This window comes from Acinonyx jubatus, chromosome A2 (assembly GCF_027475565.1).
Source record: "Acinonyx jubatus isolate Ajub_Pintada_27869175 chromosome A2, VMU_Ajub_asm_v1.0, whole genome shotgun sequence".
Lineage (NCBI taxonomy): Eukaryota > Metazoa > Chordata > Mammalia > Carnivora > Felidae > Acinonyx > Acinonyx jubatus.
The window spans coordinates 58,278,986-58,300,731 of NC_069383.1; the positions used below are offsets into that span (position 1 = coordinate 58,278,986).

Here is a 21,746-nt window from a genome sequence, read left to right on the forward strand (position 1 = left end):
AATAAAGCAAGATAAGGAACTAAAGAGTGACAAGCATGCTGGTTTTGATAGCCAGGAAGGGTCTCTGATGTTACATTTCAGCACAGACATAAATACAATGAAGGAGTGAGCTGTGCGGGTATCTGATGAAAAAAAATGTTCAAGATAGAGCAAACAGACAATTTCCTCACAGAAATGGTGTAAAATTAGACTCTGGTATCTGGGAGTCATCTTAAGCTCTGAGCTGGGATTTACATGACCAGTCTTGTGTTTTACTAAGCCGACTCTGGTGATGACGAGCATGAAATGTAGGGCAACTCTCAGTGAAGCTAGCACTTGTTTCTAAAATACAAATCTACAACACTCCTAGGATTTAAAAATTTCAGTCGCTCTGGACAGTCTATGTTCCTTAGCCTAGAAGCAAAACACCTCTTGATCTTTTATAGCCCCCTAACTATTCCTCTGGCCTCATTTCTTGCAGCCAAAGCCTTTCTTGTCCATTATACTCCAGACAGAAGAAAGTACTTAGTTATCAATATATACTTTGGTGCTTTCATACATGTTACTCTCCAGAATCCTCTTGTTCTGTCTCATCCGCTACAAAGCCGTGCTCAATTAGATGACTTCTGTAAAGTCCTCCCTGACCTACTCACAATGGATCCCTCTTGTACTACTTCTGTACCTTATGCATCTTAAGCAAATGTCTTATACAATCATTCCATTAAGGAATATCCTGTGCAGATAGTATTTCCAATAAACTGGAAACGCATTTCGTCTCGCACTCTTGGTAGCTTTCCAGTAATGATTATAAAACATTGGGGACAAGACAGTAACACAATGAACCAAGACAAACTAAAACTTTCCACAGCTCTAATGTGTTATCTATCATACACATTATGGAATATTTAGCATGAGATCAAATTTCTTAAGTGTTATGTAACTGGTAATACTTAGACTTGTTTATTGCTCTTATGCCTGTAAACTTGATCGTTTTTGTATCCCCAGTGCTCAACATAGTACTATCCACAGAGTGGACCTTCAATTAATGTTTGCTGATCAAAAGTATCTGGAAAAAGAGTTATCAGGACCTGACCAAAGGCAGTGATAGGAAGGAAAGTAAGTAAGGCCTGGTATGAGATACTTCAACACAGCACTTTATGCCCATCATAAAGCTTGCTATATAGCAAGACTCCAATGTTTGCTGATGGGGCACAGGAAGTACGGAAGAGAAAAACATGGAGTGAGGAAGAAGCAGGTTGGGGTAAGGACTATACTTCCTAATGGAAGGTACACCAAACAAAGAGAACAAGACGAGAGGACAGAGCTTGATGATACAGACATTTAGGCATAACATTGGGGAAGAGGTACAGGCAAAGACAACAGAGGAGGAATTACAAGAAGACAGGAAAAGAACCAGGTTGGAATATTCTGGATATTACAAAACAAAATCAAATACACAGAAAAATTAAATGACAAGTACCCACCGGATGTGGCATTTCAAATGCACTACTGTTAAAACTAAAGCAACCGACATGGCATACTCTGTCACTGATTTTGTGAGAAATGTTTACAACTATTTTGTGAAAGTATTTCATTCTTATCTACACATCTTAAAGATGCGCATAATAATTAGATAGAAAAAGTAAACTTACATCAGTTACACCTGACTTGGGTTATGCTAGTACTTTTACTTTTGTATCGCCTTTAAATCTATGCCAAAATATATATTGCCAACTACCTATTTAAATGAGAGGCTATATTTGAAATATAAACAAACATCCCTGTAACCTTAGACTTGGGAGATCTGAAGTTAAGATATCTCTTGACATAGAGAGACCACTGATGTTGATAAAGCGAAGAAGCAATTTATTATTTTCTTAAAGCCTTACCTCAAAACCTTGTCCCAACCTGCAAATCAAAACTGTTGTGAAATCAAGACTCTAGCTGACTGTGTGCCATGCTTCTGTTTTCAAAGCCCTGCATGCTGTAAGTACTGCTATTGACAAGCCCAACGCCACATCCAATGCTAGTATGAGTGCCATCTTTAAAGCCTTTTCAATATCCCAGTGTAGAGTGTCTATTAGACTCCTCACTTGCGCCCAGTGTTGAAAACAAGCTAAATGTCTAACCCAGTTTAATCTGGGTTACTATAAGTTACTACAGCTGTAAATGTTTATGTTTTCATATGACATTTATCATAAAACCTCAAATGTCACGCAAAGATACAGTTTCAGTAATCCTATGAGATTAAAGCAACGTTTTCTAACAGATTACCTATCACAGTACTGAGTCTCCTCTATCAGCTTTTTCCTTTCAGTGATTTAATCTATTCCCACTGCTTCTGTCAATTTACCAATAAATTGCTAATCTTTATTTCCAGCTCCTGTACCTCGGTGTCTTCTCATTTATATTTTCCAGAATTTAGGCACTCCCTTCTTAGCATGTGATACGGTACTACTCTTCACTTTAGCCAATGGCTATGAAACTGAAATAATCCTCAATAAATCTCTGCCCCATACTGACTTTACTCAAGCCATTCATTCACCATTTCCACCTCAATGGCTTCAGTGTGTACTTATTTATCTCTGAAAGTAAATGTTAAATATTTCAAGTCATAAATTATATGATTAATGTAACATTGGACAGGTGATCTGTGACACAAATAAAGTCATATTTCATTGGCAGGGTGAATACGGCTGGATATTTTACTTTCCCAGATGAAGGGGGAAAAAATCTACAGAAACTTCTGAGAATTCTAGCTGAAAGTCACTTTTAATGAACCAGAATTCTTCAATCACCTGCTGCTGCCACTGTATAGTTGTGATGAGTCCTTCCCTCTCCCCCTTTTTGCTATACCTAAGGATAGGCAATAAGGTTCAAACAGCACATAATCTCTAGCACAAGACTTTAACAGTGAAAACCTGGAACATGAAAGATGCCCTAGAAATCACGGTTACTTCCAAAATCCTGAAAAAAGCCATTGAAAGTGTTTCCTTTTTCCTTTCTTATATGAATGTACTTTTTTTTTTTTCAGTATGTCCTTTGGAACCCATACAAAAAGTATCTACTATACTAAAATCACTAAAACATGACAATTTTAAGTGGTGGTCAATTGTTTAGTAAATAATTGTAAATACTGACCGTGTGCATGGTATTAAGAAGCTCTGGTGGCTACAAACACAAATAAAAGCCTGAGCTAACCTTGAAGAACTTATCTTTCTTACTAGGAGGAGATGCATTATAAGAAGGCAATATCAAACAAATGTGCCATACAGTTGCCATAAAAGTGATGCTCAGGAGTTCAGGAAAGTAAGAGCAGGTAGAACAATAGGGGAAGGTTCATGAAGATCTGGCATCTAAACCAGGTCTAAAAAGACAGGTAAGTCACTTCTGGTTTTGTGACAGCCAAGTACACAGCTCTCTAAAAAGATCCTTCTCTTCAGATAATTCATGCTAGAAAGGAAAACAAGAGACAGAAACAATCTGTATCCAATAAACCTAAAAGATAGCTAAACCCAGATATAAATAATACGGAGATGAAAAATAGGTACAAACAAAATCAATGATAACATAGAACAGGAAGGAAAATGTACTCACAGTATATTACTTCGCTCAGCAGTAAACAATATTTACAGTTAAAAAATACGGAAACACCCAAAGTTAATTTAATCCATAACAGTGAAAAAGTTATATTGGGAGAGTGAAGAAGGTGAGGGGGGAGGAAATATGAAGTAACAATCACTTTAACTATGACAATAAGACATCAACAGAAAATACCTAATATGCTGAAAAGATAGCATGATACACATACCCTTGACTTGTTTAACCATACATGTGTTATTTAATAGGAATACTGTCCCAAAAAAGTATTTCAATCAAAGGGAAAAGAGCAAAATGAAAAATATAAGACAAAGCAAACAATACACTTCAAGTAGAAAAATCTGCAAATAAACTATTACTACTAGGATTACAACGTCATACACGTACGCGTGCGCGCGCACACACACACACTCACAAACCCAACATTTAAGTTGAATTACCTACCCCTCCTCTCTTTTTTGCCTATGAAATGGACAATTCACATTTTAAAGCAAAAATGCAAGGACACAGGCACTCTCCCATACTATCCACAGGAATAAATTTTTTTATAGAGTAATTTGATACTATTTCAAAGTATATTTGGCTCAACCTTGAAAGTATGCATACACACCTTTGTACCTCCAAATTCCACGTAAAGGAATTTTTCCTAAGGAAACAACTAAGAATCTGCATAGAAACTCATGTATCTCAAGGATATTCTCTGAAATACCAGATAAAATATTAAGAAGTTGGAAGTAACAGAATTTCCCCCCAAAACAAAAATAGTTAAATAAATCATGGAACATTTACAGAATGGAGTACTATGCAGCCACTGAAAACCATATAGGAATTATAAAGGAAGGGAGGCAGGTGGTAAATCATAAGAAAGACCAAGAGGAAAGACCATGAATGCAAGCACGGAGGTAAGCACAAGTCTGGCAAACAGTAAATCATTTATTTCATATAACACTAATTAATGTTATTATTGCAAATAACACTAATTATTTAAGGAGAAATGGGAGCATTAAGGAAATCCCTAGTATATGGGTGTGCCATAAAAATCACTAAACTTACTTACCTGAGCATTATTGCGAAGTTGGTAATAACATAAGCTTTGTAGCCATAAGACCTGAAATCTGATATTCAAACTCAGCTTTCTCATTTGCTACCTAACAATTCTGAATCTGAATCCCAGATCCCTATCTATAAAATAAATAGTAATACCTTTTCACACTACCATCATAAAAATAAAATAAAATGTAAAACATTGTGCACATATATATCACAATAAGTACTAATGAACAGTAGCTTTTTGATAAACTTTTGGGCAAAAAAAATCCATTTAAAAAAAACTGCAGAAGTAGAAAGGTACTGTTGTTAGAGATTTGCATGGTATTTATTTCTAAGTAACTGTCCTAATTATATACAATGCTAAGCATGCACTATATAAGTTTAGATGTCAGTGAAGTACCACATTTCAGCCATAATCATAATTGAGAACATAATCATATACTGCCTCTTACAGGAGAACTGATTGTTCTGTGATATTGTAAGCTATAATTATTTATAGAATAGAATTTTCCATTTCATTTATATCAGTAAACAATGACTTACAGTCTTTACAGTTTATAAAAAGTTTTGTTCTTCTCATTTTAGTTGTGAGACTGACTGTATAGGTATTGACTGTGCTCCTTTACTGGTCAATCACTTGCTTGGATCTACAAGAGCAAGGAAACTAGGCCTCATCCTTTAGTTTAGACCTAATGCTCTTTCCATTTATTTCTCATTTTTCCCTCTTTCTGCCAGTTATTTTTCATAAATGCTGACAACTAAACACTTTCACTTATTCATTTCATAGTTCCAATATATAAGGATCTCTGTAGTCATTATGCATAAACTAAGGAAAGCTATCTGAAAAATATGATAAAACAATAATTATGGAAGTGAAAAGACCTATCCCTTTATTTTAAAAGCTATTTGGGAAATGATACCATAGTATATTTATATGAAATACTTTCAGTAAAACAATATATAATTTTATTCCACTACTATATATAAATGAGGCTTATGAAGCTTAAATAAATAGTAACTTAGCAAATACAGCAACAAAGACCATGCTTTTGTATAACTAGTATATTAACAAGGTAACCAGGATCATCTAATACTGAGAAGTTATTACCCATACAGGCATTTCATGATGGCTGTCTTGATCACCACTGCTGTGACTATCATTTTTAAGTGTAGATGTCATTTACTCAACACCTATTATTTACCAACAATCAGTAATAACTTTGTAGAAAAACAGTAAACTGAAGTACCACTCGACTTTTCCAGTAGTAACAAAACTTTAAAAAATGTAAAAATATATACAAAGTTATTATCAACAGGAAAAAAAGATTCTATTTAATTCAATGGTATCCTTTTCACCTACCTTCATGAGACAAAGTAACTAAACAAATGAACAATATTTTCATCTCCAAAGAAAACAAAACAGGAACACAATTTAAATTAAAAAGAAGAATTTCATTTGTTTGTGTTCTAAGCAGAGTGATTACATATAGAGCAACACCTTAAGGAAAGCAACGGTAGAATCCATTCTTAAGGGTATCTTTGGAAATTTCCTTTAGGAACATGGGTCTGGTGCAAGGTTGGTTAGGATCCTTTAATTTCCTAACTTAATTATTGCAAAAAGAAGGGAAACATTTACTGAGCATCTACGATGTACAAGATACTTTAGTGGGATTAAATTTAACACATTTAAGTTGTATTTGGTGCCAATTAGATAATTTTCAATGTTAGACTTGCCACTAGGGGGAGATTATCTTGTTTAATACAGTCAATTGAAGAGGGACTGGAAGAGCTTCAGATTAAAGTTGTCACATACTTGATTATAAAATTTTATGAAACTGGATATTAAATTGACTGTATTGTTAACAGTCCTATAATTATGATACAACATATGTTTTTTTTTTTCTTTAAGTAAAATAAAATGACTCTCACTTAAGGGATCAAAGTTAAATACCATTTTCAGCTCAGACTAGTGTTTTTCTGATAATGCTGGCATATTTTAGACCTCATTAGCTAAAAACTAGTAATTTAAATGCATGTTAAACGTAGCATTAGGTTTAATGGCCACATTCCTAAAATAAACCTTGACTAACTGCATTATAAAGTAATCCGTTTTTCATTCAGGTAAAAACAACTTATAATCAATTTCACGTGATTCTGCAAATGCCAGCACTAGGCTTTTCTTAAGGGAGCGATATGGTGACATGTTAAGACATTTATATGACTACAAGCAACACAAAGTGCTCAATAAAGATCTGATAAAATCTATACTAAAATAAAATGAACGTGAACGTGGAAAATGCTTTAGTTATACTGTATTACAAGAGACTGTTAAATACAAATGTATTTACAAGTTTTCTGAAGTATATTAAAACGCTAAAATAAAACAACGAAAGATAGATCTTACATAAATAAAATGCTAACTAAAAGCCAAAGATGTTAAACTTTATAATGAATACAACATCAAGGCTTTTGATTAAAAAAAAAAAAAGTCATCTAGATGCTTTGTTACAACAATGATTAAAACCTAAAAATTCATCACGGAGATCTTCAAGTTTTCTGACCATACACATAAAATCCATGATACTGCCTTTATATTAGGCTAAGTATACTACTGTATTAACAAATACATAGAAGAGGCATTTGGGATGCCTCTGGTTATTTTAAATAACCACCAAACACAAGGCCGAGTTAGACAAATACATTTTTATATAAGGAACTCCTTTATAAAATATAAGTATTTTAAGCCAATGCCACAGAATTGGCAAGGCAGAAAACTGCTGACTAGGCAGTATTCCTAATGCCAGCCACACTGCAGGATAAGACTTCCAAATTTTAATCAGTCTACTTATAGGTTAGTATCTCCTCTTAAGGCCAAGTCTAGACCTGAAGAACTATAATTGAAATTCTAAAAGGAAATTAAAACTTCAGAATAATGAAACTTTTAAACCTGTTACTGGTTCCAAACACAAATTTTGAATTGTGATTTTTCTGATCTGAATTAGTGATCTAAACTGAGTTTTAAGCAAAGTGCACACTTCTGACTTGTTCTGAGTAAACGTTTCTGTTCTTAAAATGGTTTATGAAGATTTGAAAAAATGTTAAGTAGCTCAAAGATCAAATTAGTAATAAACACGCGAATATAACGATCTCAGCAATCTGTGTCAAGCATTAATTTTTTTCCTGAAACATTATTTTAATGTTTTTACCATCTCACACAAATATATATCACCAAAACAAATATCTAAGTTTCTAATTAATCTATTAGAATCGATAAAACTTTGAAGGAAGGGAAAAAAGAGAAAAATGCTAAGAATGCAAACGTGTTTCAGTAATTCCAGCTTTAAATCTTTCACTTTACAGACCCTAAAATCACTTCAAAAGTGGTAAGAAAAGTCCCCAAAAGGGTGGCTGAAAATACAAATCCCCCGCTCTATCCTGTCCACTACACTCAATTCATCCCTGCTCCCCTGTATATACATTTCACCGATATGATCACGTTGAGCGCTATAAAATTACTGCCAAATAAGTAAATAAGAGCTAAGAGAAAGCCGGTTGCAGAGACCAAAAAATACCTTCAGAGGAACTCAGACCCTTTTTTGCAGACGGCACGTGTTTAGCTCTTTAAAACATCTGGCCCTACCAGGATGAAAATAATAACCGTCCTCTAACCCAACCAATGAGAATATTAAAAATCGACGAGGATTTCAAGGCGGTTTTGTGTTAATTAATCCACCAGTCCCACTGGGCAGGCTAGACCAGTCAACAAATTAAGACCACAGAAAAGAGAGGTGCAGATGGGTGGGGGTGCGGGAGGGTGCGTGTGCACCGCGAAGTGGGAGGGGGTGCATTTTTTTAAACGCGATCATTAAAAACTAAAAATCCAAGGCCTGGGTCTGTCGGCCGGCCTCTAAATCTCGATTCCACGGACTGTATCGCGAATGAACCTAATCTCTGCACGGCGGGGATTTGGAGGCGGGTGGGGCCGCCTCCCGCACCGGGGTGCAGTGGCGCACACTCCGCGCGGAAGACTAGCTCTGCACACTCACGTTTTCTGCACCGGCTTCCGCCGCTTGCGACTGGCGTAGGTGATGTGAGAGCTGCTGCTGTTCATGGTGCCCAGCCGGCGGCGGCTCCTCCCCAGGAGCGGGCGCAGACGGCCAGGTTCCCGGGACCCGGAGCGACCCGGACGACTGCAGCGGCCGGCGCCGGATTCCACGAAGTCGCGCCCGCTCCACCTGCGTCCTCGCGAGGACGCCGCGCGCCCCGAACCCTGGCTCCCGCAGCCCCGCGCGTCCAGGTGCGCCGCCCGGGCCTGGCGCTGAGGGGCGAGGGGCGGAGACCAGAGAGCAAGGCGGCGCAGGTGCCTCCAACACCGGCAGAGGCGGCGTAGCGCTGTCCGCAGGTAGGCGGCCCGGGTGGAGGAGGAGCCTGGGCAGCCTGTTTGCAATACCGGCCTGGGTCGCGCGCTGTGGCGCCGCGCCCCGCGACCGTCGCCGCGGCCCCTCGGGTAAGGGAGGCGCAGCTCCGCTGCTCCTGGGGCTTCCCCTATCCCGGGTGCTTCCCGCCTGCAGAGCTCAGACTTCGGCCGCACTCCCGTACCACCAGCTTCCGCTAGACTACGCAGCTGCCTCTGCTTTGAGCCGGTGGTCCTGATCACGTTTTCGGGACCGAGCGTCGAGGGGACTCTCCCAGCGTTGCCTCTGGACTCAGTGCACAGCGGCTGAAGAGCAGAAGCGCCCCGACTCCACTGCGGCCCCGCCCAGCTCGTTGTAGCCCCGCCCTATGCCACTTGGCCACGCCCCTCATTACATTCCCTTGAGGGCCCCACCCTCCCTGCACGTGATGACGTAAAACGTAACGACGCCCTCCCCCCTCCGCGTAGCTGTCTTCTTTAGGTCAAGGGGAGGATTCTGTGGAAACATTTCCACACCTCTAGAAGGGAGGTGTGACAACAGATTACGTAGAGCCAAACTCTGTAGCTAGACTAGCTCAAGGAGACATGCCAAATAGTGAGCTTAACTTCACCTATGTGAGAGACAGTGACTCAACTAACTTTTGGCTAAGAGTTACAGTGAGCTGGCAGATAACCAATGGGACTCTAAATATTTTCCTAGAGGGGAAAGCTTCATTCAGGAGGCCACATCTGAGTTGAACTGGAAGGCTAAGAGTTTCCTTGGTCTTTTGTTGTTGTTGTTTCCTTACCAGTCAGAATAACTTTGTTACTCTCCAGCCAGATTTCGATAGGACGGAAAGGAAACAACGAAGAAGGAAAGGAGGCACTTAGAGATAAGAAGTGGTCTGGTATGATTGGAGAGACGTATTGGAAGAGAACTTCAGGACTTCTAGGATCAAATCAGAAAGCCTTGATGAAGAATCTAGATTTTATTTTGTAGTCAGTGGAAACCTTTTAAAGATACGCAGCATGAAAGTGACATTGTGGTGTCCTAGAAAAGTCACTCTGGGAGGAAAGTGCAAACTGTATTACAGGAGAACAAGGCTGGATGCAAGGGGAGTAGTAAGAGAGTTGTTGAAATAGTTCAGGTGAAAGTCCAAGGAAGTGGCCGTGGGACAGAAAAGAACAAATAGATGATGATAAAAAGGGATAAGAAAATAGAAGAGAGCGCACTCAAATGGCCCATGATTTCTTATTCTGTGCTGGTAACCAAGATAGTGAACACAGAGAAGTTTATTTGCTTGTCAGCAACAAAGTGCACCTAGACCAGGATGCCTAGATGACATCTCACACCATATTCTATCCTACATTTTATACATGTCTTCAAGCCCTTTCCAAACTGGTAAGTTTCTTACCTCAAGTGCCATTGATGGATAAATTGAGCTTATCATTTTATTTAGCTGAAACTGCTTTATCATTGGCCTTACCATTCTCTAGATCAACTTATGAAATATCTTCAACTCCTCTTCGACTTCCTTCCTAATTATTAAAGAAAGTGCTATTACATTTTGTTCTTTGCAATATCCCTATTCATCTCCCTCTACCTTATTCTTCAATAATTACAGAGAGTGCCCAGCTCAAATCCCATACCATTTGGGATTCTTCAACTGATATTATCCTCTCCATACATTAATTCATCAAAAGATATTTTGAGAGTAACACCTATGTGTCAGGAAGTGTTCTAGTACTGGGAAGATAATGGTGAACAAAACCAGAAATATAACAGCCTGTCAAGGAATATGGGAATATGGTGATCTAGTAAATGAATTTGACCAAGTCATGCAGGCAAAGATAGGCTTTCCAAAAAAAAAAAAACAAAAAAAAAAACAAAAAAAAAAACAAAAAAAAAACAAAAAAAACAACAAAAAAAACAACAAAAAAAATGGTAATTGACTTGAGGTCTGAAGGATAAGCAGGGTTACCTAGGAGAAAGGAGGGAAGAACATCCCAAGCCATTGAAACAGTACAAGCAACATCGCTTTAGTGGGAAAAAGCTTGACTGATACAAGGGATCAAAACAAGTTCAGGGCATAAATGGTGAAATTTGTGTTTCAAAAATAATACCATATCTGCAGCGTGTAGAATAGATTAAAGAAGGAAGAGCAGAGTAGAATGGATGGAAGTAATACTCCTTAGGAAATCATTTGTAGTAGCCCAGCCCAGAGATGACAATCATTGATACTAGGATGGAGATGATGGTGGAGATGAAGTAAGTAGACTACATTCTATAGACATTTGGGAGGCCTCAGAAGATAGAGTGGATATATGACAGAGAAGAGGATGTATCAAAAACTTAATAATTTTCTGGACTATGTACCTGGCTGTGTGATACTGGCATGTACTTTTGGGAAATCACTAATATAGCTCGGATCTCTTATATTTGAAGTGCCTTTGATACATCTAAGAGAAGATGTCAAGTAGGTGATAGGAAATACAAGTTTGTAATTCAAAGAAGATGTGTAAGCTGGAGACATAAATTTAGAAGTCATTTGCATTTAAGGGCACCTAGGTGGCTCATTCAGTTGAGTGTCTGACTCTTGATTTTAGCTCAGGTCATGATGCCAGGGTCCTAGGATCGCAGGATCCAGCCCAGCATCAGGCTCCATGCTGAGAGAGCAATTCTCTTCTCTCTCTCCCTCTGCCCCTCTCCCCTGCTCATGCATGCACTCTCTCTCTCTCTCTCTCTCTCTCTCTCTCTCTCTCAAAAAAAAAAAAAGTGGTTGACAGAGCATGGAGTTTATACGGTACAAATATATACTAGAAAATATATACTGGAAAAGGACTATGTCCCAAAGAACTTCAATATATAATATCTAATAGCTGGATAGAAGATTGTGGTCCTATAAAACCAAGTGAAAAAGTCGCTAGAAACAGGAAAATAACAGGATAACAGGAAAATAAGACCATCATGTCATAGGGAACAATGTGGAAAAATATCAGGTGTGGTTCACAGAAATGAATTCTGTTGATAGGTTCAAATAAGATGAGAACTGAAAATGTCTTTGTTGGCTTCACAACATGCAACCATTGGTGACTTTAGTGAACATTATGTTGATGGACTAATGACCTGCAAGTAAGATTGATGCAGATACAGAATCCAATCCACTTCTGTATTGGGGGTGAAGAAATGGCATAAGCAAACACAGTTCTTTCTTTCTAACAATTTCTTTTTTTAAAAAAGTTTGGCTGTGAAAGGGAGGGACCTGCGATGGTAGCTAGTGGGGAGTAAAGGGTTAAATTGAGGTAGGTGTGTGTGTGTGTGATTGTGTGTGTGTGAGCGTGCACGCTTTAATGGGTGCTACTTAAGCAGTTAAGAAAGACAAGGAGCGGTGAAGGAACAATAGATATTAAAAATAGTAAGGGCAGGGAAGAATGAGTTCCAAAGCAGAACAGGAGAATTAGGATTATAGTAGATTAGGTAATGGCAGAAAAATCTCCTCTAGTGCTTTACTCTTCATGGTGGTCCATGGCTTCTTGGGAAGTTATAAGAAATGGAGACTTCACTTGGGGGTCTCTACAGAATCAGAATCTGAATTTTGAATAGAATTTGAGTCAGAATTAGAAATCTGAATTTTGATAACTGAAGTGTACATAAAGTTTGAGGAGCACTACACCACAGAAGCTGGAGGAAAGGACAATGGGTGAGATGCAGTAGCTGGTAATTTTTGGTCAGAAAGATAAAGATGTGATGAGGAGGGTATTCTAGCATGACCTAAAAGGAAACCAGGTCTGTTTTGTGGTTGATGATTTTGTTTTAGTTTTACAAGTTGATAAAATAAAAGTGACCTGGGAAATGACAACAGGGAAGGAAGTGGACATAGACCCCATGCCCTGGATGTGTGATGAGAGAAAATAATTAGGCACCATTTGGGAGATGTCCAGCCTCAGGGAAAGCTAGCTTTCAGCTTAAGGCAAAAGAGGGAGCAAGTTCCCAAAAATGACAGACTTTGCTGTCTCTATTTGACCTTCTCTTTTATTTCTCCATCTCTGCATTCCTGTCCATCACCATTCTATATAAAATGTATAAAGTGTAAACAAATAATTTCCTCCTAGCAGAGGAACTTCTGGGGTGAAAAATGCATTTTGAAACTTAATTTATTGATTGTGTAACTTGAAGCTCCTTTTAGAAAAGAAGTATATGAAATGAATTAAATCCCATGAAGCAATCTTAGGGTTTTTTTGTTTGTTTCTTTGTTTGTTTTACAAAATGTCCACCTTTAAAAACAATATATAATTTCTTGTCAAGTTAGCCAACATACAGTATATACAGTGTGCTCTTGGCTTCAGGAGTAGATTCCCATGATTCATCGCTTACATATAACACCCAGTGCTCATCCCACAAGTGGCCTCCTCAATGCCCATCACCCATTTTCCCCTCTCCCCCACTCCCTCGCACCAACCCTCAGCTTGTTCTTCATACTCAAGAGTCTCTTATGGTTTGCCTGCATCTTTGTTTGAAACTATTTTTCCCCACTCCCTTCCCCCATGGTCTTAAGTTTTTCAAATTCCACATAGAGCAAAAACATATGACATCTGTCTTTCTCTGATTTTTTCACTTAGCGTAGTACCCTCCAGTTCCATCCACGTTGTTACAAATGCAAGATTTGATTCTTTCTCATTGCCCAGTAGTATACCATTATATGTACATATATAAACCACATCTTCTTTATCCATTCATCAGTTGATGGACGTTTGGGTTCTTTCCATAATTTGGCTGTTGTTGAGAGTGCTGCTGTAAACATTGGGGTACATGTGCCCCTAGAAACAGCACTCCTGTATCCTTTGGATAAATCCCTAGTAGTGCTATTGCTGGGTTGTGGGGTAGTTCTATTTTTAATTTTTTGAGGGACCTCCACACTGCTTTTCAAAGTGACTGCACCAATTTGCATTCCCACCAACAGTACAAGGGGGTTCCCATTTCTCTACATCCTTGCCAACATCTGTTGTTTCCTGAGTTGTCAGTTTTAGCCACTCTGATTCTAATGTGACCTAGTATCTCAGTGTGGTTTTGATTTGTCAAAATGTCCACCCTTTTTAAGGTTGTTAGTTACTTGGTACAGTCATTCTCTGTCTTTTCTCCTACTTCCATACCCTAATTTTCTGCTTGACTTCAGGACTATTTTCATTATCCAGAAATCCTATGATGCTATACTATATTACAGTCTTAGTAATTGATTTTTGTATACCAATAATATGATTTTAAGGATTTATTTTAATAGTGACATCATGCACTTCCCTGAGAAATTTTGCTTTGTATGTCAATGAAATCAGTCTTTGTAGTATAATGCCCTTAAAAAAAAATGTTGTCACTTTCTAAAAACTATCACTTGCTACTTCTAACATGACCACTGTTGAACATGATTCTCAAAGTGTGGTTTCTGGCCATCACTAAGATTTAAAATTTTTTCTGTGAGCAATTTTTATGTAATAACATTCTTTCTTATAATAAAAAAAATGCCTTTAGGAGTTTATGAATACATTACTGCCTTATCAAAGCAATGTTACCTTCTTATTTCATTTATGTGGGATGGCTTTTTAAGGTTTCAGATGCAGCTATAGGTCTGTGTGTTCCTTTTTCCTGCTACATATTGTGAGAAAAAGAAGTAGGTTTTAGGAATGCTATTATAAATAGTAGCTGTTTTAGAATAAAGGGAAATAACTAAATTGAACACTAACCCTATTCTGTCACAGTACATGTATTCATCCATTTCACTTAGCCAACACAATGACATCAGTTGGACACTATGCAAACCACCAGCTCCATGTAGTTCAGAGCTTCAACATTAAATCGTACTTCTTCCTTTTGATGACATCATACCTTTGTGATGCTGGGTTTTGATAAGTTGTAGTTACAAAACACAAGGACCATGAGAAAATGACGGTGGAACGGAAAATGAGGGTAGTGATTCTAATCCAATTCCAAGATTTGAGAATTTGTAAAGTGCCGATAGATGTGCACATCTTATTAAGAATGAAATAAATTTTTTTAAATGTGTATTATTTTTTTAAATAGCTACAAAGTGGTTAAGAAAGACATATGTAATTTTGGCCCTAACTATTTAATAATGGGAATTGTAAAGTAATTTCTTTTACCCTGTGATGTTGTGAAAAAAATTACTGAGACACTAAAAATACCATGAACTGGGAAAGTCTGGGAATCTGTGACATAGCTAAACCCTTCCTTTAACAGATGAGAAGCTTCAGGCCCAGGGAGATAAAGTGGCCTGCTTATGATAGCCTAGAAGTCAGGTCTTAGGACTTCTATTCCAGGCAAAAATATTTTATTTATCTGTGTACTGGTTTGATTCATTTCTTAAAAAATAATCAGTTTATACATCACTTGCTTTGACTCTAACACTAAAGATCAGACATAAATATCTAATGGCTATTTCTAAGTGCTTAATACCTTTTTACCTTCTTGGATAATCTATGACAATGTCATAGGCAGAAGCCAAAAATAAAAAGTGATTAATAGGTGTTGAAAACTTTTGGAAATATCTCTTAGGCTAATACTAATCTTAACATGAACAAGTCAACTACAATAAAATGTAGGAATAATTTATTAGTCAAAATTATATTTTTTTACTTAGGGTTAATGTTTTGTTATAAGAAACATCAAGAGTTTTAACACATGAAAGAACATTCTTAAAATATTAACATGTATTCCATTTAGATTTTGACTTTTGCTTGCTGGAACTTTTATTCTTGTAAATGTGAAATTTGATGACATGATAGATTATGAAGAAGCTTTATGTTTTACATGCTAAGATTCATATCTGATTTATTAAACATTTATTAAATTACACATGTATAAATATTTGTGTTTAAAGTTATTTAACTTTAAAGATAAATGTATTTGAGATTCCCATAACGATACATAGTTTATGCACTTTAAACAATCATATAGAAGAAATTGAAAGGAAGATCAAATATATTTATATGAAAGAGATATTTTTAAAAGTCATATTAAACATGTACAGAAAACATAAGGAAATGTAAATTATTGTGACATTTTGATTTAAAATCTGTAATGTAGACCTGCTAAAGATTACCACATTCTTATGCATATTAAAAAGCAAAAACAATGTTTTCTTTCTTGAAAATGTTTAACTTGGATTTACTAGATCTGTAAACAGTGGTTCTCTACTGTTGTACATTGTAATCACTTGGGAGCTTTAAAAAATACTTATGTCTAGGGTTTCTTTACAAAGATTTTGATTTTGTGATGTAGGTTGTAGCCTGGGCATAAACATTTTCAGGACTAACAGTTGTACGGTGGTAATGCAGAAGATCCTTATTCTCAGGAAATGTTTGCTGTCACATTTAAGTGTGAAATAGCCTTGTGTCTGTAACTTAATCTAAGAATGATCTAGCAAAAAAAAAATACACACCAACATACGCATATATGCATGTTGGTACAAACATATATACCACTGTGAAAAGTATATAGGTATTTGTATTATGCTTTCAACTTTTCCATATGTTGAAATTTTCACAATAAAAAGAAAAACTAATAGCAAAAGCAAATAACCTTTCCCCTCAAGTTTAAAATTTAGAAACAAAATAATTATTTGAAACCTAATAACTGTGTCAGTGAGAGATGAAGCCAGGACTGATATATTAATCATACGGCACTTGCTAAGATAAAGCTTTAGACCTTTCTCTAACCCTTGATATTCTAAGAAACAGATGGAAGATAATTTAAAAGACTCACATGAAATTTCTGCACTTCTGTAGTGTGAGAACAAACCGAGAAGTCTAGGTCCCCATTTTGCAGCATCTGTGGGCTGAGGAATATATGTGTTATTAGTTGCGCATTTCAAGAATTTAGCTGGTTTATACTGACTACAAATCATTCATTCTACCATTCTACCATTAGTTATATATACTAAAATGCTAATAGTTTCTAATACGTTACAAATATTCTTCTACTTGTTCTTACACTATAAATTTGAAATTCCTTCTTCATCCATTTTCTTGCCATATTCTCCCTGGATTGTATAAAACTTTATAATGCATCAATAGTCAGGATTTATATCTGTAAGGCTTACATGTTAAAATAACAGGTTTTCAAAAAAACATTTTGGGAAAAATGTTAACTTGCACACCACATTAAATCTTTTCACATTAGTACTATGCAGAACAAGAATGATAAGTAAGGGTCCTAGGACCCTATCAATCAAACCCTGCACCAAGTGTTGTAAAAATATCCCATTACCTGATTGGTAAATTGATAATGACAATGGAGATCTGGTTGCATAATTAATCAAGGGGATATAACTAAGGGTGGAGTGTCCTGTATAACACCAGGTTCTCCACCCTTCCCTCCTAAGGCAGGGTGGAAGAATTTCCCTTGTAAAACTAAAAACTTAAGTTGAGTTGCTTTCCTGACTGAACACAGATCGACTTCCCATATGCCTTTACAGAGGCGAGGAGTCCTGATGGAAATGGATTGGAAGGATTCAATTCATTCCCAGTTTTGAATAAATCTCTTACATTCTTTCAGTCCCTGCTTTGGGTTGAATCCTTGCTGGTTATCTGAATCAATAAAGAATCACATAAAGTAAATGTGTCTCTAAAAAAGAGCATGGAGAGCAAACAATTATTTTGGAGTATATTAGTATTTAAAGAAATGCCAACTAGATTATAATGTAAACAATCCTTATCTAAACTCTTCAGAAACCAGGATTTTCAAATATTTATTATTGTTTTTCCATATTAAACTAAGATTTTATGAGTGCTCAGCTTTCTAACCAACTTTTCACATGATTTTTGAAGCAAATCACCACCACCATCACCAAAAATAATTAGTCAACACGCACATTAGTAAAAACAGTAATCTGAATCTCCTAAAGTGCTTTCACTGTATACAGAAAGTAGATGAAAGATATAAAGTACAAACTTTGACTTTTTATTCTCAAACATCTCATCTAACTTTGCAAGAACTGAATTTTTTATGTAGTAACATAGATTTAACTCCTTTTTTTCATTTTAATATAGTATCGTTAGGTCTAAATAGACACATATCTAATAATTTATATTCTTTTAATGTTTACTTAAGGAATTTCTGTGCTTAGATCATTAAATGTGCATATAAAAATATGTTTCCAAAGTTCCTTTAAAAATCATCATTTGGCATGAAAATTATGGTCTAATTGATATTAATGAGGTATTACTGATACACTACAAAATTTCCATTTATCCAAATATTTTATTTACATATACAGTATTTTTAATTTTAATATTAAAATACAAACCAGAAGATCTCTTCTAAGAGAATTTTCATTCTAATTTTCTTTTATGTATCATTAAAATTCAAGAGGACTTGACATCCCAAATCTTTCCTTTTTCAATGTTTTGTTTTTTTTTTTAATATGGTTAGCAGAAAACACAAATAAACGTAAGGTACAAATAGCACCATATTGGCAGGTTTTACCCTGCAGAAAGAAAGCCATGAATGTAGTCTCTAGTAATGTCCTTCCCCCCATTTTAATAAGAAGGTTTGTGTTGTTCTGACATTAAATGGATTAAGCAGCAAGCCTGCTGAGAAAAATACTCAAAGGTATTAAACCCTTGCAGTGTTGGTTTAACTGTAAGTACTGTAAAATAAGATTAAGTCTGAGTTTGGAAGAAGAACTGGATTTGACATAAGACTAAAAGGTAACAATATTCACAGATGCCTGAATTAATGCTTCAGTGAAAAATATAATTAGCACAAGATTTGAAAATATGTCTCCTTTGGCAAATGTCTTCAGAGAGTAATCAGTGCTGTAGACTGATGTAGTGGAAAGAGCACTGGGCAAGTAGCCAAAATCTTTGAATTCAAGTTTGTTGCTTTAGCACTCACAAGTTCTGTGACCTTGGATGAGAAATTTCTAAAGTTTTTGAATTGCAGTATTGTGGATGTGGCCAATTGGCAACCATTCTCCATTTTATAGTGTGCGTTGCTGGACTGCAGTCACCCCAGATTTCTGGGCAATTGAGATTGCAGATGCAAATTAGGTTCAGCCAATTAAACGTACTTGTTGAGATTTGGAAGGCAGAAGTCAAGTGAAGGTCATCTTCCTGCCGCTTGCATTGTTTTCTGCCAATAAGCGAGATTGTGAAGACATGATTTTGTGTGATAGTTTCCAGCGTCCAAGTTCTTGTTTCATGGGTTGTGAGACGCTGTTGCGGTGGCAGCAGTGGTGATTTCTTGAGGCCTTACGTGTAGCTCCAGTTGGGTGTTTTTGAACTCAATAAATTCCATAGTGACTTCTGGATTTCTCACCTTTCTGACTGAAGCAGAAGTAGTAGTTCCCCTAATAGGTCAGTTCTGCTGCGTTCTGGAAACATTTCTTGATGCCTAGCCTGGAGCCTCTATCTCTAGACTTTCCAACTACTTTGTAAGCTTTTAATTCCCTATATTGAATTTCGGTCTACCTCAAGTATCTGGAGCTTATTCATTTTCCTGAACTGAACCCTAGCTGACACACACATAAGCAAATTTCATTCATACAGCACAGGGCAGTCATGAAGACCAAACTGTACCACCTAAGTGTACTCCATATCGTTTCCTCTTTTTTGAAAGATGGGTAGTCATGATAAACAGCTATTAAAATTGTCTTGTGGTATTTTCATGTCGTTAATTTTACTCAGATAATATCTAAACATGTTTTGTGAAGTATTGGTTCTGTTGGGCGAATATCATAGAAAAAGCAATTGTGTATTTAATAGGTAGCTAGGTATTATAAATCTCTGATTCCTAAGAATGTCCATGTGTTTGAATGATACCTTTCTTGTAACTGGAATGGATAGTTTTCACTTCAATTTTATATTTTCCTGGTAATGTTTCATTTTTATGACGGCAGTAATTAGAAGCACTATGGCCAATTCCATAAGTGGAAATGTACTGACAGACATGCAAGTCTGTCAAGATGTTGAGAAGGTTTGGAAACATTTTACCTCAGGGTCTCATACTTTCTAAATAAAGAGAATAAAAATAAAATCCTTGTTTAGCACCTTTTTTTCAGAAACATTTGTAGTTGCATATGTCGAGCTAAGACACATTTTGCCTTTCAACTAGCTTATATGCCCAACTACCATTAACACACCAATCCTCTTCAGATTAATTTACTGACGTTACTTCGTTGCTCTTCAGTTTCAACTTGGCTCCTGACCCCTGTCTCCATTTCTGTTTGTCTTATTCTGTGCCTCTTAGGCTTCCAATGAGTTATTTTCTCTCTTCTAAAATATATTATTACATTGACTTTTTTTTCCCCCTTGAGACTTTCTTAGAAAATATGTATCATATCTATCTTATGATAAATATGGAGAGAGTCTTATTATATTGCTCTTGGTCCTTTCAAGACTTAAATTCAGTTGGACCTCGTGATAAATACCCTCTATTTCCCCTCAATAGGTGAATTCAGAAAATAAGATATTTACAGTGAGTACTCATTACTTTCTTATCCAATTTTAAATATAGACAGAATAAACTACATTGAATTTTCTAGTGCTCTGTGAATAAAAGTTTATTTACTTCCACATATATAAAATTCCACCATACAACCCTATGTTCATGATTAAATCTATCATTTCTAAGCCAATTATAACCTTAGTTTCTAATTTTAACCTTAATTGGTTCCTAATATTTAGATTTACCTAATAAATACCCATTTCATCTTAGATACTGTCATGAGCTTTGTTCTGAAAATATTTTGTTCTGAATACATACTCCACTTCCCTTTTGAAGAACCTGTAGTTTCTCCTTGTTCAGCAAGTCAACTTATTTTTTTACTGTTTTTTTTAAGTTTATTTATTTTGAGAGAGAGAGAGTGTACGCACAAACAGGGGCAGAGAGAGAGGGATAGGGAGAATCCCAAGCAGACTCCACACTGTCAGAGCAGAGACTGAAGCAGGGCTCGAACCCATGAACCGTGAGCTCATGACCTGAGCCAAAATCAGGAGTTGGACACTCAACTAACTGAGCCATGCAGGTGTCCCCATCAAACCAACTTTAAATAGCCATCCTAAGAAACCTCATCAATGTGTCTAACTTTACTTTCTTATCTAATTGTATCTTCCCCATTCCCTAACACATGCCCTCCATTGCAGTCAGACCAATTTTCTTATGACTTTCTAAAAATGTCAAATTTATACTTGTCTCTTTAGCATCATGTTTGTTGGAAAACCTACTGTCCATGTACTCAAATTGAACCCATTAATTTCATAAATTACTGGCTTGTGTCATGTGTTCTTCACATTAATTTATACTGTATCTTATATTATGATTTTTTTCAGTAACAAGCTATATTTCCCATGTAATTGATGATTGTGCTGGTGAAATGTTAAGTGCTTAATCAGTATGTGTTTGAGTTTAATTTATATACTTAATACAACATAGCCTAGACATCTTATTGTTGACGTTAAACATCCTAAAAATTACATTCATGGTTTTTTAATTGTTGGTTTAGTCACAAGTTTTCTCATCTACAGTGACTCTTTTTTTCATATGGCAGTAACAAGTATGGTATATTACTTGTAGTTCAAGAGAATCTGTATAGTAATTTATATGCTGAAGCCAGATAATTTCACTATTTGTACAATATAATACTCATTTGATAGGCGTAAAGGATGCATTCATTCAACAACTGTTCAAGTATCTGCAAGGTACTCAGTAAGG

The 21,746-nt window shown here is 36.4% G+C and overlaps 1 protein-coding gene and 1 long non-coding RNA gene across 2 annotated transcripts in view; one reads left to right on the forward strand and one right to left on the reverse strand.

Moving 5' to 3' along the window:
- AHR (aryl hydrocarbon receptor) overlaps positions 1-9,387 on the reverse strand; it is a 53,733-nt gene extending 44,346 nt beyond the window's left edge. Inside the window, exon 1 of the mRNA XM_027072007.2 lies at positions 8,676-9,387. Coding sequence (XP_026927808.1) covers positions 8,676-8,740 — 65 coding nt within the window. The 5' untranslated portion in view covers positions 8,741-9,387. The remainder of the gene's footprint in view (positions 1-8,675) is intronic.
- Positions 9,388-11,768: 2,381 nt separating this feature from the next.
- LOC113603063 (uncharacterized) overlaps positions 11,769-21,746 on the forward strand; it is a 35,673-nt gene continuing 25,695 nt past the window's right edge. Inside the window, exon 1 of the long non-coding RNA XR_003424620.2 lies at positions 11,769-12,723. This is a non-coding gene — a long non-coding RNA (uncharacterized LOC113603063). The remainder of the gene's footprint in view (positions 12,724-21,746) is intronic.